Source organism: Dermacentor andersoni, chromosome 11 (genome assembly GCF_023375885.2).
Source record: "Dermacentor andersoni chromosome 11, qqDerAnde1_hic_scaffold, whole genome shotgun sequence".
NCBI lineage: Eukaryota > Metazoa > Arthropoda > Arachnida > Ixodida > Ixodidae > Dermacentor > Dermacentor andersoni.
The window spans coordinates 120,515,026-120,532,462 of record NC_092824.1 but is presented as its reverse complement, the minus strand read 5'-3'; the positions used below and the strand labels follow the sequence as shown (position 1 = coordinate 120,532,462).

Here is a 17,437-nt window from a genome sequence, read left to right as displayed (position 1 = left end):
GAACTCGCAATGAACTGAGGCTTTGTTCTGAGACCACACATGCGTAGCTTCGGGCAAAACAAACCGTTTTTCCGCAGACAGCGTAACCCGCTTATGAATACACGAGTAGCCGCCTATACAAGTGTACCGTGTTAAAAGTACCTTCCCTGTATATATTTTAAACTGGAGGACTGTTGTCAATTACTATTCCTATCAATTACTATGGCTTACAGAAGGACGGGAGTGGCAATGCTGGTGGTATTTCAGTACGCTGTGTTTAACCATGGTGCGTTAAAAATGTTCCGTGTATATTATCATTTTCCTTTCATTTCCAAAAAAAAAAAAGTTGTTTCGCCCTAAAGGCGAAGCATTGATTGCGATAGCAAATTATTAGACGCCTGCACGAAGTAAGGATAGTAGTTTTATAGACCGTATGAACTAAACTTGTAAACATAGGCATACTAACTAAACGAACAAGCCTGTTGTCACGCGCGCACAAGCAAACATGAACCCATCTCACTCGATCACCGCGGAAACTCGCTTTCGAAAACGCTGGCGTGAGGAAGCGCGGCAGCAGCAGCGCTTCCCTCGCGCTTCAGCGCCAACTAAGCGGCGAGAACAAAGCGCACACGAAGCTATCAGCACTTGGCGCACTCTGTCCCCATCGCAGCTCGCATTCAAGATGGGGCCTGCGCGGCCGCGCCATACACGACCGCCGCCGGAGTAGAACGCCCGCGCGATGCCTTGCGCGCGATGGAACACGGCGCGCTTCCTCTCTTGCGCACGTGGGATCGAGCCACCATGCTCGCTACACCGTCGCACGCTTTCACTCGCACACGGCGCGCGGCCACAATGTTGTCGCTCTTGGACTTTAAACAGAACGTCACGGTGACGGTGCGAATGCGCCTGGAGTGTCCATATTGTCACAGACAAAGCAACAAAAGACTTCGGTCGACGCTAAAGATCTTTTTATATATGTCGCTGTCCTGGCACCTTCGTCGTTCTCCTCTTCTCGGAGCCACACAACATGCCTAGCATGTGGCATCGAATCGCACCGAGTGGCTGTCAGCTGTGTCGAGGCCGTGGCATTACCCCCCTCCCTAGAAGCATCGTCTCGATGCGGAACATTGAGGCACTGGAGATTGCCACGGGGATGCTGTTAAGAGGGACGTAGATGGTGAGAGAGGTGTGGGACTTTGCGTTCAGCGGGAGTGGTATATTTTCAATCTAGAGACGTGAACGACATCGGACAGGCTTGGGCGTCGGGAACGGCGAGCGGTGCCTTCTCCTTCAGGAATCACTTCGTATGTGACGTCGCCGAGTCGTTGAACGATCCGATAAGGTCCAAAGTAGCGGCGCAAAAGTTTCTCCGACCGACCACGCTGGCGGATCGGTGTCCACACCCATACTTTGTCACCGGGTTGATAAGTGACGTCGCGGTGACGAAGATTGTATCGGTCGGCATCGTTGTGTTGTTGGTAGCGGATACGCATGCGTGCGAGCTGGCGTGCCTCTTCGGCGCATCGAGCGAATTCGGCAGCATCATTGACAACATTAGAACAGTAGGTGGGTAAGAGCATTGCGTCCAACGTTGTGACAGCTTCCCGGCCGTGCACCAAGCGAAAAGGGGTGAAGCCGGTAGTTTCTTGAACGGCAGTATTATATGCAAACGTAACATATGGGAGAACGTCGTCCCAGTTTTTGTGGTCGACGTCAACATACATGGAAATCATATCAGCGATCGTTTTGTTTAGTCTTTCTGTGAGCCCGTTCGTCTGGGGATGGTAAGCAGTGGCTTTGCGGTGAACGGTACCACTGAGAAGCATGATATCTTCTGTGAGCTGCGCTGTAAATGCTGTGCCCCGGTCGGTTATAACCACTCTTGGAGCACCGTGGCGGAGTACGATACCATGTACAAAGAAGGTCGCAATATCATTAGCAGTGCCTCGTGGGAGAGCTCGGGTTTCAATGTAACGTGTTAGGTAGTCTGTGGCAACAGCAATCCAACGGTTACCAGCCCTCGACGTGGGGAATGGGCCAAGCAAATCTATTCCAACCTGCTGAAAAGGGATCCCCGGAGGATCCACGGGATGGAGAAGACCAGCGGGACGCACGGGTGGTGTCTTGCGTCTCTGGCAGTCGCGGCATGTCTTCACGCATTGCTTTACGTCACGGCGAAGGTTAGGCCAGAAGTACTTTTGGCGTATGCGTGAAAACGTCCGTGCGAATCCCAAGTGGCCCGAAGATGGATCGTCGTGAGATGCCCGCAGGATGTCGTCACGTAGTGAAGAAGGCACTACAAGAAGGCAGGCGGTTGCGGTCGAGTGAAAACCCAATTTGTAGAGAACGCCATCGCGGAGAAAAAACGAGGATAACTTGCGGATGAACATACGAGGCGGCTCCGGTAGACGGTTCTCAAGGTAGTCGATGAGAGGCCGGAGTTCTGAATCATCGCGCTGTTGCTTGCTGATGTCTGATACTGAGATAATGGACAGAAATGCGTCCTCTTCATCAAACTCGCATGGTGACGGTTGAAGTGGAGCACGTGACAGGCAGTCGGCGTCGGTGTGTTTACGCCCGGACTTGAACACTATCGTCATATCGTATTCTTGCAAGCGAAGACTCCAGCGTGCAAGACGGCCAGATGGATCCTTCAGATTGGCTAGCCAGCACAATGAATGGTGATCTGTCAAAACTCGAAACGATCGGCCGTACAAATATGGTCGGAACTTAGCAATTGCCCACACAACGGCCAAGCATTCCTTCTCCGTAGTGGAATAGTTACTTTCAGCTGGAGACAAAGTGCGGCTTGCGTACGCAATGACGCGTTCGGCTCCATCTTGCCACTGTACGAGGACGGCACCAAGGCCAACGTTGCTGGCATCCGTGTGCAACTCGGTGTCACTGTCTTCGTCAAAGTGTCCTAGAACAGGAGGTGTGCGCAGACGATTCTGGAGTTCACAGAAGGCCTCTTGTTGTTCCTGCTCCCAGACAAACGGAACATTATCCTTAGTCAGCCGCTGCAAGGGTTCGGCTATCCGTGAAAAGTTTGCCACGAAGCGTCGATAATAAGCGCAAAGCCCTAGAAAACGGCGGAGTTCGTGTTTGTTCGAAGGTGTTGGAAACGAAGCAACAGCAATGGTTTTGTCGGGGTCTGGTCGAATGCCCTCGTAGCTGACGACATGGCCTAAAAATTTGAGTTCGTCATACCCGAAATGGCATTTTTCAGGCTTTAAAGACAGGCCAGCAGTACGAATTGCGTCAAGAACTGCTTGTAAGCGCTGGAGGTGCTGCTCAAAAGTTTCCGAAAAGACAACGATATCATCTAAATAGACAAGGCATGACTGCCACTTGAGACCTGATAGAACCGTGTCCATCATGCGCTGAAAAGTAGCAGGCGCAGAGCACAATCCGAAAGGAAGGACCTTGAATTCGTAGAGTCCGTCAGGCGTAATAAATGCCGTTTTCTCACGGTCGCGCTCATCAACCTCTATTTGCCAGTAGCCGCTGCGAAGGTCCATCGATGAGAAGTATCGAGCATGTCGAAGGCGGTCCAAAGAGTCGTCGATGCGGGGAAGGGGATAAACGTCCTTCTTCGTAACGTTGTTAAGCTTGCGATAGTCAACGCAAAAACGCAGTGTGCCGTCTTTCTTTTTCACCAGAACCACAGGTGACGCCCATGGACTGGTGGAGGGCTGTATGATATCGTCGGTAAGCATTTGTTGGACTTGATTTCGGATGGCGTCTTGCTCTTTACGAGAAACACGGTAGGCACGTTGGCGCACGGGTCTTTCATTGGGATTTGTAATAATTCTGTGTTTCGCAGTAGGCGTTTGGTTGACCTTCGATGTTGAAGCGAAACAGTCCGCAAAAGACTGTAAAAGGCTTCGAATGCTAGCCTGTTGTTCACCTGATAATTTAGAATTCACATCAATATTGCTGTTGGCTGGTACGTCACAGTTAGAATCTCCATCATTTTGCCCTACAGTTAAACAAGCGGGAAAATCACTGACTGGCTCCAAATAGGCGATGGCAGTTCGTGGGGCGAAGTGCTGGTATTCACGACTGAAATTGGTCACTAAAATCTGAGCAGTCCGTGACGACAGCTGCAAGATGCCGCGGGCTACGCAAACCTGTCGAGCCAACAAGACTGACAGATTGCCTTCAGCGATTCCGAGATGGGGAGGATCATCGTCTGTTTCTACGGTGATCAACGCAGTACTCCGGGGTGGTAAAGTAGCACAGCCACCCGAAACGCGTAACACCGTGGACTGTGGGTGGTAGTCGTCCGAATGAGTTGCGTGTTCGGTGGAAAATGTGACAAGCAACTCGCGAAGGTTTATGATTGCGCCGTACTCCCGAAGAAAGTCCATGCCGAGTATGACCTGCCTAGAGCACTCTTTCAGTATAATGAATGAACCGACAAATGTGACCTCGCGAATTTGTACCCTCGCAGTGCATTTGCCGATCGGCGTGAGAACATGACCGCCGGCTGTACGGAGCTTAGGTCCTGGCCACGGTGTCGTCACCTTGCGAAGTGCCGTAACCAGTTGTCCGCTCATGACAGAATAATCGGCGCCAGTATCGACAAGAGCGGTTACCGGGTGGTTATCTACAGAAACGAGTATGTCGGCTGAAACAGGTTCACGGTTTTCGAAGAAAGGTGTCGAAGGTGCGCAGTCGTCGTCGTCGTTATCGTCGTCGTCGGGGTGTCGCAGCGGAGGATCTTTCGAAGTGCGTTGGACAGCGACCTTACCTCCGGAGGTCGCTGTTCTCAGTTTCCCCGACTTGGGCTCGTGGGCCGGTTGCCCACGGAAGCGGAGAACGTAGTGTAGCGGCTAGGTGACGCCGATCGTCGAGGAGGTGGTGATCGTGACTGGCGCCTCTGCGGAGACGGAGATCGGGTCGTTGGCAGGGACTGTTCAACCGGTGGGAACTGCGCGTACGGCGACGAAGGTTGACTGGCCAGATATTGCTGGATTTCTCTCGGGCGCTCTCCCTCACGTGGGCGACGAGCGCCGGGGTGATAGCCCTGGAGTCCAATTCTTCGGTAGTAACAGGCACGGTACACGTGGCCCGCTTCGCCACAGTGGAAGCAGAGTGGCTGGTAGTCAGGTGTGCGCCACACGTCTGACTTTCGCGTATTGATTTGGGAGCTCGTGGACCCGTACATATTTGTACGTGAACCTTGGCCCTGGAAGTGACACAGCGGTTCTTCAGAAGAAGGCGGGTTACGGTGGTTCCCGGGTTGCGCAGGTAGCCTCACTGCTTGCGCATAGGTCAGTACGGGGGCGGCTTCAGGTCTGGTTTGCACGAATGGCTGTGCTGCCTGGCGAACTTCTTCGCGGACGATATCTGTGAGGGATGTTACGGTCGGTTGAAATCGCACTCCCTGTAGCCGGTCGAGCTCCTCACGCACGACACTACGCACAAGCTCTCGAAGCGCATCGGTGTCATAGGGTAACGAGACAGAAGATGCTGATCCCAGGTTGATTTGGCGATCGTAGACCGAGGAGCGTTGTTGAAGGGCTCGCTCCATTGTTGTCGCCTCACTGACGAACTCAGCTACTGTAGCTGGAGGCCTTCGCATCAGTCCAGCAAACAGCTGCTCTTTAACTGCACGCATCAGTAGGCGTACTTTCTTTGCTTCTGTCATGCCAGGGTCAGCACGCTTGAAAAGCCGCGACATGTCTTCTACGAACATGGCTACGCTTTCGTTCGGCCTTTGAACCCTATTCTGAAGGTCTTGCTCTGCTCGCTCTTTTCTTGCGGGGCTGCTGTACGTATCGCGTATCTGCCTTTGAAATTCTTGCCAGGTGGGGATGGATGGCTCGTGGTTAGCGAACCATGTTCGGGCAGAGTCCTCTAGGGCGAAGTACACGTTCCTTAACTTTTTCTGCTCGTCCCAATAATTGACATCAGCCACACGATCGAATTCGTCGAGCCAGTCTTCCACGTCCTCAAAAGGCTCACCATAGAATGGCCGCGGCCAGCGTGGGGTGTGGAGAACCAGCGACGCAGGAGGCTGTCCCGTACCGTACGTCTCCTGTGTCTGGCTTGCGGTTGTGGTGGACATCCTCGGCAGATCTTGGAGGCCGTATTCCGGAGGCAGTCTTTGAAGCCGTCGGCTTTTGCGTAGGTTGTCCGCGCTCTGTTCCTGGGGGTCAGAGTACATAGACGTGTACCCAGCAGCTCCACCAGTTTGTCACAGACAAAGCAACAAAAGACTTCGGTCGACGCTAAAGATCTTTTTATATATGTCGCTGTCCTGGCACCTTCGTTGTTCTCCTCTTCTCGGAGCCACACAACATGCCTAGCATGTGGCATCGAATCGCACCGAGTGGCTGTCAGCTGTGTCGAGGCCGTGGCAATATAGTTGGTGTCGGGATAAAGGATAACCAGGGAAGCTGTGAATGTGGGTCCCTTAATGGCGAACTGCACATCCGCCACGGGTTGGCCCGGTATTGAACTATCTTCGGGATCGGCCCACGTATGAAAAATTATTGGTCTATGTCCACGAAAACGAGATCGCCAGAACCTAGTCATAAATGGCTTCGCTGTAAAAAGCGAAGCTTTTCAGAGTACTTGCGAATACTGTTTAGAATGCTTGGGAACAGCACAAAAAGACGGGATATTGACAGCGCGAACGCAGTTTGAATCGTGCCGCACTCGTGCTCGCTTATCTTGTCCCGTCTTATCGCGCTCTTCTTAAGTATTCTACAAGATATATGCCAAAGAACTCGGCTATAAACACTCTTGCAACTAATGTGCCAGCGGCACGATCATATGTCGCAGCCAAAACGATTACGCCTTTTTCCCTTTATTTCCCGTGCCGGTTTATACGAGTTCGTGACGCTGTTTCGTTATACCCGGCATCTCAAGAAATAACCGACGCAGTTTCAGCCTGCATTTGCTTTATTTATTTATTTATTTATTTATTTATTTATTTATTTATTTCAATGTATTACAAGCAAAATGGTTACCCATGCAGGAGAGGGTTCACAAGAATTTAGTAACAGTAGTTTCAAATAGAGTAATGAATGTGCCTTGAACAATATTCTTAGGTTAGCTAATCCACTCTTCATAAATAGGAAAGAACAGTAGGAAAGAACAGAACTTGAAAAAATAAAAATGTTAACAGCAAACATTCGTACGGGAAAAAATAAGGCCGTACCTCAGTGCCTGTGTTGTGTCCTATCTTCTTCGTTGTTCGTCTTTTGCGCTCTGCAGACATGTCGATATCGAATCACCAGCTCGCCCAAGCTTCCACTTTATCCTTAAATTGATTAGCGCATAATGACATGTGAGAAACATGAGATGTGTAAGGTATGTAGCACTTGGCAAATATGTTTTCTTGGGATACATCGTGTAGAATAATTTGAGTCTGCAGCGACCTTAGGCAGTTCTTAAGCGGACGCGCTTACGTTTCCGTAGAGACGAGGGATGGCGTTTAGTAATGTGAGGTGATAAAGGAGCAGCCAGCCAGGCCTCGGATTCGCTATATGATATACCCCCCTAAAGAGCGCCTTGCATACTATGGAAGCGTATATACCGAGTAGGATTGGGCGCGACGCTAAATGCGCCGCCTGACATCTGCGCCCTGCTTCGTCGTCGAGTGCTACATCGTGTCCGCTTCGCTCTGCGTTCGCAACGTTCGCGGCCTCCGCTGTTGCTGCCCGTCCGGCGTCGGAACTCTCGCCGAACGCCATCGTGAGAGGCGAGAGCGCGGGTCGACCTTGGAGTCTCCGAGGGAGGGAGGACCGTCTCGCGTTGCCCGTCGCCGGAGCTCGCGTCCCCTTTGTCTGTGAGCTGACGACGTTCTCTGTTTATCTTCGCCTTTGTTCCGCGCACCGCTGCGTCCACGCGGAGATACACCGCGGGCTGCTGGACAAACGGGCTCCGTCTGCTGCGGCGGGGCTGAGTCGTGCGCGTTTGTTCACCCGTCTCTCGTACGACGTGCAGTGAGACAACTGCTGAAGCGCGCTCCGAGGAACAGCCTTCGCTTGAGTTCGTTTGTCGTGTTACGTTTATTGTGCACTCCGGGTTAATGGGAAACGTCGCATTGGGCCTGGAATTACGCAAAGGTTCGGATCGCTATAGAAGATGTCGGGTCCCACCATGTTATCCGTGTGCAAAATTTTGAGCCGACGTATTAGATTACGCCCGTATAATCGCGCCAAGTTGAAAAATACAAGTGTGACCCATGAAGAGGGTCACAACTCTCGCAACTGTCGAGGTCAAGCTGTCGCTCCCTGCCGGCAAGGACGTGCTTCGCGGGTGCTTGAAGCCGCACTTGAGCCTCACTCTTTGATTACTCGCAGATTCGGCGCTCATGTCTTTTGGAACCGCCCGTTTTGGAGCCGCTTACCAGCTTGGGTTAACTAGCTGTAGAAGGCGATGAATATATATATATATATATATATATATATATATATATATATATATATATATATATATATATATATATATATATATATATATATATATATATATATATATATATTGTTCGTATGGGTTGCCACGCAGCATAACTTCGGAATGAAACTAAATGTAAGCATTTAGGCTCGTTCCATGGAAATACTACAAAAGCTACTTACAGGATGTGTTGTCCTTGATCCATCGTTCATGGTCCCCAGGGGAGGCCGGTGTTCTGTAAGAGTCCACCTAGTGGACTTGTCCAATTTCGTCAGTTGTACAAGTTCTGAATGGCTGGGCTGCGCATCCGCGGCAGCGAGGCGCCACAGCCAGTCAGCACTTCAGCAGCAGACGAAATGTCCACTAATGTGGACTCTTACAGAATACCTCCCCAGGTTGGTCACTTCTGGACTTCACACCTCTAAGTAGGCTTTCGCGGACTGTCTTCGTCTCAGGGCTCGAGTAAAGTACGGATGGCCGCGGGCGTCCTCTACCGACGCAGGAACGGAGCACTTGGGGCACCAGACATCCCTGGTTGACCCCAAGCACTTGCGATAGCTTGTGTAAGGGCGGCCCCGCTCCGATATCTCAGGAGAGAGCTATGGACTTCATCCAGCAGAGAAATAGCATGGGAAAAGGAGCAGACACAAGAGGGAATGCGCACACAACATATTGATGTATTAGAAGAAGTCGTGACACGATACCTAAATGGAGGAGAGAGAGAGAGAGAGACTCTTTATTAGAAAAACAGATAATTTTGCCGGCGCGTATACAACCGCTGGCATGCTACTCTGTATAGGGTGTAAGATTTGGAGTCGGGCTTGTAGGACGATCGGAGGAACTTGGGGCGACAGGACTAGGCGAACAGGATTTGTTTACAGTATTTACATCTTAAACAGGAGGTACATTTACACAGTCTAGCGTGACTCCCAAATGGTGCCCGCAAGACGAGGCATACAGCATACGAGCACACAGCTCACGAGTACATTGACGAGCACGGAGCACGACGACGAGCTCACCTAGCAGCCGACAAACAGCCGTTTTTAAACACTTCGTGTTCCCTAGATCCCTAGGTGAGGCAAAACGTTCGACGTCATCGCAGCCGGCCCCCTTTTGAGGGAAGGGGTTTACACACACACGTACGCACAGTTTTCACTGTCGATTAGCAGCGTCAAACGTCAATGCAGTCGACCCGCCGCTTGCCCATTATCTTGAGTCTTGAAAGGCGCGTTGGTTCCTCGAGCTGACCAGGTACCGTGGCCACCGGTTGTCCCTTGTCCGGCGCCTCTAAATTCCAGAGCTGCCTTTCTCCTGAAGTCGCCACGTGTGTCAGCAGACTAGGTCGGCGGTGGCGGGTACAGTGACAATAGTTGGTCCGCTGATCGCGTTTAGCCATAACGGCGCCGAGGGGGTGATGAAGCGGCACCTCGAGGTCCCCACGAAATGAGTCACCGCAGCAATTGTGGTAGGCTTCCATGATTCTCTTCGCGGAAGCTCGCAACGCTCGCAGCTGCAGCTGGCTGAGAAAATGTTGCCACCTCGGCAGGCTATTCCTAACAGCTCCTCCATGGCCCGGAAAATCTCGACTGGCCAGTGCTGACAACCGCTGGGCAGGAAGAGAATGGCTGTCGAGCAAGAAGATGGCTTTGCTCTCTGCAATCCCTGCGCAGTTGGAATGTCTGCAACCATCTCACAACAACCGGCACAGAAGAGTCGATCCCGGCAGCACAATACCGCTCAGCGTGCAAACGCCCGGAATCAGCTGTTAACCTACCAGGCTTCCTATCAAAAATTTCAATGCAAGCCACTCAACTGGGAATCCCACATTTTGCCCCAAAATTTCGTGCCGCCAAAGAGAGCGTTCACGTTCACCCTGAGTTCGACCAAACCGCACCGTCGCGCTGCACAAGAGTAAAGGTTTACACAGAACAACACCGAAGGCTCCCAACCACCAATACCCGAACATAAGCAGCCTAAGTTCACAAACAGCCTGTTCTTACCCTATCGCAGTGGCGTACTTATCTCACGTACGGTTGCCACTGAACCGTCTGGCCAACTCCACAGGTACGTAATCACAATCGCGCTAGCTTTATGGTCCCTATTCCGAACGCGTACTTGTGTCGTACGTAACCATTTCATCACGCTTACTCACATTTGTACCTTTAGTCCATACAGGACACCTTCTTTAAACGAACAACCAAACTTGCGTAACTTACGCAACACAGAGGAACCTTTAAACAAATCTGCCTTCTACTAACTAGCTCTACGCACGCGTACTAGAGAAGTCAGAATACGGCTGCCCTCAACACAGACGAGCAACCCAGTCGTAAACCTTCTGCTTCCCTCCATCCGCACAGGACACGCGCTAATGGACCTAAGAGCTCTTCTCAGTGCAAATGATGCACTTACTGAAAACCTACACGCTTAACCTTAGAAAATAAAAAAAAACATAAAAAAGAAGGTTAACTAATACACACGCGCGTTACGATAGGCCTCTCACCGATAACCTTGACACTCAGGTTATTCACACACACACACACACACACACACACAAAAAACCTATCTACTCATTAATGAACTCCTCGCGAAAGTACATGTTTACATAAAACACCTCTTTCAACTCTTGGAGCTTCTCGAACGAAACATAAACAAAGCTCATACCTTACTTATCGAAACAAATACTAGCCTCAAATCGCGAAAATTTTGAAATATTCAAAAATAAAACAAAACATGTTTCACTTCTACGGAAGGTCTCTTGGCTCCCCGTTTCAAATGTTTACGGCTGAATCATACTTTTGAGCCGTACTCGAGGTGGTCGTGGTTCGAAAGCTATTCTGGCTACCGAGGAACAACAAAAGGACTGATTCACTACCAGGTCCTTCAAGACGTTACAGTTTCCTGCCAATTTGCGTCCTGGCGCCACGCTTTCCTCACGAACTCAACTGACCGCGTCGCGACTCCTCATCACCTTGCGCTCCTTCGCACTACATGCTGCACCCCGAAAAGAACAGCGGAACGATGAGGAACGTAACTGTCCCGTGACCTTTGTCCGCGTCCGTGCAGAATATGCTTCTCGGTCTCTTTTTGACCGGTGGCTCCAACGTGCTTGATGCGCACACATCGTCAACGACGACCGCATCTTTCTCTTCCTCGCGGCCTGGCTTTTTGCCTCTGTCGCCGTGTTTGGCTGCGCTACCTTATTCGCCGCATTCCGATCTTTACGGCGTTTTTTTCTGCGGCGCTTTCTCTTCGAAAGCGCTTTTATGCCGCTCTCTCGCGCCTCGTGCGGGCCGGTACACATCTCTTCGGCGCGGATCGGTCTCCTACCCGCACAGTCTGAATGATCCTTAACTAAATCATCCCTCTCTTGGCTACTGTAAGATTCGTCGGACGATCTGGCCGCTGCCGCCATTTGTTAGAGTTGTCGGACGATCTACGAGTTGTAGGCTGATCTCACCGCTGCCATTCAGATGTAAGATTTGGCAGTCGTAGCTGTAGGGAGGAGCTTGACTCTTCGTCGGGACTTAGGAGAGCAGGATTTAATTACGTGTTATTTACAGTTGAACATGAGATACATCGACAGTCTAGCGTCACTCCCAAATGGCGCCCGCAAGACGAGCATACAGCAAACAGCTTACGAGCACACAGCTCACGAGTACATTTCGAGCACGACATCGAGCACGCAGCTCACGAGTACATTTCGAGCACGACAACGAGCACGCACTAGCAGCCGACAATCGCTGCTTATATGCACTCCGCTCGACGTCATAGTTCGACGTCATTGTAGATGACCCGCCCTTTTGGAGGAGGATGAGGGATTACATACACGTGACGCACACACACACAGGTGTAATGGTCCGGAGCCGACGTCAGAGGGGCTTCGTAGAACTCTGAGCCGGGTAGCACATTGTCTTGCGTCTTGGTCGGCGCGTGGGAAGGAGCCTTCGTCGGCTTTCCCGCGGCAACTCCCCCACCCGTAACAGATCAGGTCCGCGCTGTTGTGTTGCGCAAAAAGCCTGCTTCGTCGAACGCATCCTAGCTGAAGCGACGGAGGGTGGAGGATGCGCGCATTGTTCCCGACACAAAGTCGCCTTAGTCACGCCGTGGCTAGAGGTTGGCGGCGGCGTTCCAAGATGAGGTTGCCACCGCTGGCGTAAATGGCTGGCAAACTTGCACTGCAGCTGGCCGTTCTTAACACTACCTAGACTGGCGGAGAGCTGCACCGATCCCTGAACAATGCAGTTGTTTTCCCTTGAGCTACGTAGCTCGCAATCCTGTGACCTGCCCTCAACTGCATCGTCCAGCTGGCACTTCTCTTCGGCACGCAGATCTGACTCGACATGGGTGCTCGCGTCTGTCGGGTCAGCAGTACTCTGTACTTCGTTAACTATCTCGTTCACATTACCTGCGACGCACACGCGCGGTGACTGTGCCAATTCATTCACAGCTGGCCTAGCTGTCTCTACAGTGCTCTGTTGGCACAGCCCCTCGTCGCTCTCACTGCGGCCTTTAACGGCCTCTGTTGCCACTACGGCATCGTTAGCGGCTAGTCCTTTCCGTTCACCTATGAATGTGCAGCCAATCTCACATGCACTACTCTTCTCGTCGACTTTTTGTGAAAATCCTCCAGATACTCCCTCATTTTTTTGCTCTGTACCACCTACAGAATTTTCAGACAGCCGTTGTCTTTGTGCCGTTATCTGCTCAAAATATTGTAACTGTTTTTCCAATGCTGCCTTCTCTTTCTCGTGCTTTTGCTTACGTTCGTGACTCTCACGCTTACGTTCACGACGCTCACGCTCCCGTGGTTCTTGTATCACCTCCCAAGCAATCTCAATGCTTTCATCATCATTGCCACTGTCTTGAATCGTCTTTATGATAGCTGGCTTTTTCATCTGCTCGTCCGCCTGAACTCCCAAGTCGTCGCACACCAATAACAAGTCTAACCTCGTCAACCTTCTAAGATCCATGGCAGCTGACCCGACTGGTCGTTAGAACTGTTTTCCTTAATTAATTTGTGCAAACACACAATATGCAACAAATTCCCGATTCCTAGAACTATCAAAATAAAACAACATTTGAAGTCGCGAATCAAAAGGAAAAAAAACCACACGCTCACTTACGGTTGCAGCACCCTGCCATTTGGTTCATTGGTCCGGTGTTCCCGGTTCCTCAGGACTCTCTGGGTCAAAGGCTCGCTCTTCTTCGCTGTTCCCAGTTCCTCAGGACTACTTTGGACGAAGGCTCTCTCTTCTTCGCTGTTCCAAGTTCCTCGGGACTCCTTTGGACGAAGGCTCTTTTCGCTGTTCCGGGTTCCTCAGGACTCTGGGTCGAAGGTTCATCTGTAGCGCTGCCACCAGTTGTTGGAGTCGATCCCACCGCTGGAATCCAGTTGTTGGATCTGGAGGACAATCCCAATTGCTGTCCCCCAGATTTTGGACCTTGCCGTTGGGTGCGGGAGTTGGCCGAGGTTGAGGAGGACATTGCGATGAAAACTGGAGGTTTGTTTACAATATTTACAGTGGGAGTACATAGAAATTAACAGTCATAAAGTCATTACGGGCCGGCAGCAACTCGGACGCTGCGGCCCGTGGCAAGAGGCTCGAAAGAGATGAATGAAGGAATGCTCTCTTGCTGCTCCCGGTCTCTGGCTTTTAACCCCTTCGGTGTCTCGAAGTCACGTCACGTTCGGCCAATCGGCGAGCCCGCTCAGGTGGCGTTATTTTCGGCCAATGGTAGGCGCCCGTGCGAGTGTACGTCACATTCGGCTCAGAGGGTCGCTCCTTGGGCTCCAATTGTCCGAGGGATTATTTGTCTGCGGTATTGCCTTCCCGGTCTGCAACTGCCTTCACAAAGGCGGATGGGGGCATTGCTGCCAGAGCTTCACGGTGCATTACAGCCGTCTTGCCTCGGGACTCGCGTTACCTGGAACAGTGCCAGGCTCTCGCTACACTTTCGGGAAGAGTCAAGCAGTGAATAGCTCCACCTGCGGCGCACGAGGTGGGGGACGCCAACTCGTTTGCACGTGCCGCGCTTCGGGAACGGGGTAGATGTGCTTCTGCGCTCCTTAATTAGGTTGACGCGATTCGATGTGGTCTGGTGAACTCGAAGGAGGCTCAGGAAAAGGTTCCGTATCTAACAAGGGATGGGGAGTGGGATTAAAAGATTCGTGAGGAGAGTGGGAGAAAAAGAGAATAAAAATAAATATGAAATGCGCAAGTGGACCTGATACTAATATTTACAGGGGACATGGCGGGTAAATTTAGGATCTTGGATATGAAATGTTCAATCTTTAAAGCTTTCCTATTAGACCGAATATCTGACAGGTATTTGAACAATAAACCCAAAACCCGCCGCTCATTTGAAGGGCCGGGCATTGGACCTAAGATGCTGGGTAATGTTAACGGATCGTGGCAAATCATTTCCATCTGTTGCTCAAAAAATTGTCTCTCGTCGCGGTACGCGGGGGATTCTAGTAATATGTGCTCCATAGTCTCTAAGTTGCCACAGTTATCACAGTAGGGGTTAGTGGTAAGCCCTATGCGATGCAGATAATTTTTTGTGTATGCCACGTTCAGTCGAAGACGATGGTATAATGTCTCTAAGTGTCGAGGAAGTGGCCGTGGAATTTTCGTCTCATTTCTGGGTCATTATAACGCAGGAAGTTATTTTGGTGTAGCGGCGGATTCCAGATGCGGCTTTTTGCTTGATAGGCGTATTTTTTTGCCTTGTTTGAAGCGTCGGCTTTTGTAAAAAATGTTCTTTTGAAATTGCGGTATTGGAGTCCCCTTTCGGGTAGCTTCATCCGCTTAGATTTCCCGAAATACCGGCATCGCCAGGTATCCACTGGAACTTGATGCAATGCCCAGCAATCTTAGCCTTGTGGTGAAGGTAAGCAATGTCAAATGCTGCAGGTTGCTTATTGAAACGCTTCTGCCTGTTCCACGTGCTTTTTAGGGCTTCTCTAATCCCTGAGAATCACCCATGTCCGTGGCGGCTGCTGTCGAAGGGCCTCCTTACACAAGGGCCTCCTTAATGCCATATAGCTCTGCTGAAGTAGATGATGTCGCTCCCTCAAGACGAAACGAGAATCGTTTCCCTGTAGAGGGGACAAAAAGTCATATTATATCAAGAAGAGCGGTGACCTATATATGCATCAGAGTTTTTTCTGTCGCACTCTACAAAAAGCTTCGCTTAGTTTTCTTGATATGGCTGTGTTATAGTGAGTTTGGTTGTGCGTGTTCATTTAATTTTATTTATTTATTTTGCTCTCCTTGCATCTGCGCATCCAAACAGTCAATATATGCGCACCTTTCTCACAAAATAAAATTAATTACGAGTTGGTGTTTTTTCTGCCCGTCTCTTCTTTATTGCGCTTACGATTTGCGCCACAGAATTTGACAGCATATTCAACTAGCCCACTTTGCTAAGCTACACCCCTTTACTTTCTCTCTCTCCCTTCTTACCGTCTACATAAACCCCTTTCCCCCACCCTCGTGTAGGTTAGCAAAATGGGTACCTTCCTGCTGTCGCCCTATCTCTCTTTAAACGTCATAATCATCATCTCTTCCTTCTCCTTTGTGATCACTGTCAATCATGGACAATGATTGCGCTACCTCACACAAAAGCCACCCGGGGGAGGAAAGCTCGTCGATGCTGCCGCTGTTGAAGCGTCGCGCCAATTTCGCCAGCAGCTCCATGAAACGAGTTTTTGTCAGTGGCATTGCTTTTGCCCGATGTGCACGGGAACGCTGTTCGGCGGGTGATTGCACCGCTGCCTTAGCTTCCGCCGTCAAAAATAGCTTGCATGCGGTTTTACGAGAGACGTCACTTAATACGGCCGCCGAGGATTTTCCTTTTTCTGAATTTTCGACGTCTGCATCGGTGATGCTCGTATTACAGAGATATCCCGTGTCTCGATCGTGCGTGCGGGCGTCTCTTCTCAGCGTGACGGTATGAGGGCCGAGTTCCCCTCGCGACTACTAAAGTATACGCTCCGACGTAATGACCCTGACACCTTCTTTTTTTTTCTCGACTTGGCAATGAAGGTAGGCATATCGGACGTGATGAGTCCCGTACTTGCCGACATGCTATGTATTCGGCAGACTTTTTCGTGTCCCTTGTCGCCATTATAGTCTCACTTAATTGCGCATAATTAATGCAGAGCTGCACCAGCGTGGATGCCAAGTGGAAAGCCGCAAAGAACAACATACATTGACCAGAACCTAAGGAAGTCCAAAGGGGTAGTCCATGACTGTGCATACTCGACGCGCTCCTGCAAGCTCAGAGTTTCGCTAGAATGTCGCTCAATCGAGATGGCGCTAAGTTCGATGTTTGTGACGTAATTGTCACCTGATAGTGCGTTGGCGACACGTGCTGTTATATGGTAGTGCTTTCACGCCAGATGTACCGAAAGCGAGGAGTACGTTTAAATTGATTGATTGATTGATTGATTGATTGATTTATTGATTGATTGATTGATTGATTGATTGATTGATTGATTGATTGATTGATTGATTGATTGATTGATTGATTGGTTGATTGATTGATTGATCTTTCTTTCTGTTCGTGCAGGCCCGCGCCTGTCCCCACCCAACATTCACCATGAATATCTTCAAGAACCGGGGCCGCAAGAAAGACAAAGGTAAGTCTTCGCGCTTCTGCTCAACTTAGCGCTAGTGTCACCTTTTCCCCAATCCTGTAACAAGATGCACTGGACTGCATGTCGTCAGTGGCCAGTCTTGTAGAAGCTCATTAGTAGGAATACTTAATGAGAAGCCATGCGGTCGCCATTGCGTGCTCAGTTGCTCGCCGATCACGGACAAGAGCCAACGTCGAATCGCGCCATCCCTGCAGAACCCTCTCTTTGCTAGCGCACTGCTCAACCTTGGAAGATCACGTAAGTTAGAGGGCTCACGGCGAATCGTTTTCCACATCTGCGCCCAGACGCCGCCGCTCCCGGAACCCTTTTTCCACCACGCCTCCGTGGACGCGCCCCCTCGTAGTTTCTGCAAGAGCCGAGGCATGGCGCCACCATCTTGCC

General features: G+C 50.7%; 1 protein-coding gene across 2 annotated transcripts in view; it reads left to right on the top strand.

Annotated features, from left to right (window-relative positions):
* Window positions 1-17,437, top strand: part of Pka-C1 (Protein kinase, cAMP-dependent, catalytic subunit 1) — a 443,650-nt gene that overhangs the window by 90,852 nt on the left and 335,361 nt on the right. For both annotated transcript variants that reach the window (XM_050186148.3, XM_055075499.2), the window contains exon 2: window positions 16,969-17,038. In XM_050186148.3, the coding sequence (XP_050042105.1) occupies window positions 16,999-17,038 (40 nt within the window). In that variant the 5' untranslated portion in view covers window positions 16,969-16,998. The remainder of the gene's footprint in view (window positions 1-16,968; window positions 17,039-17,437) is intronic.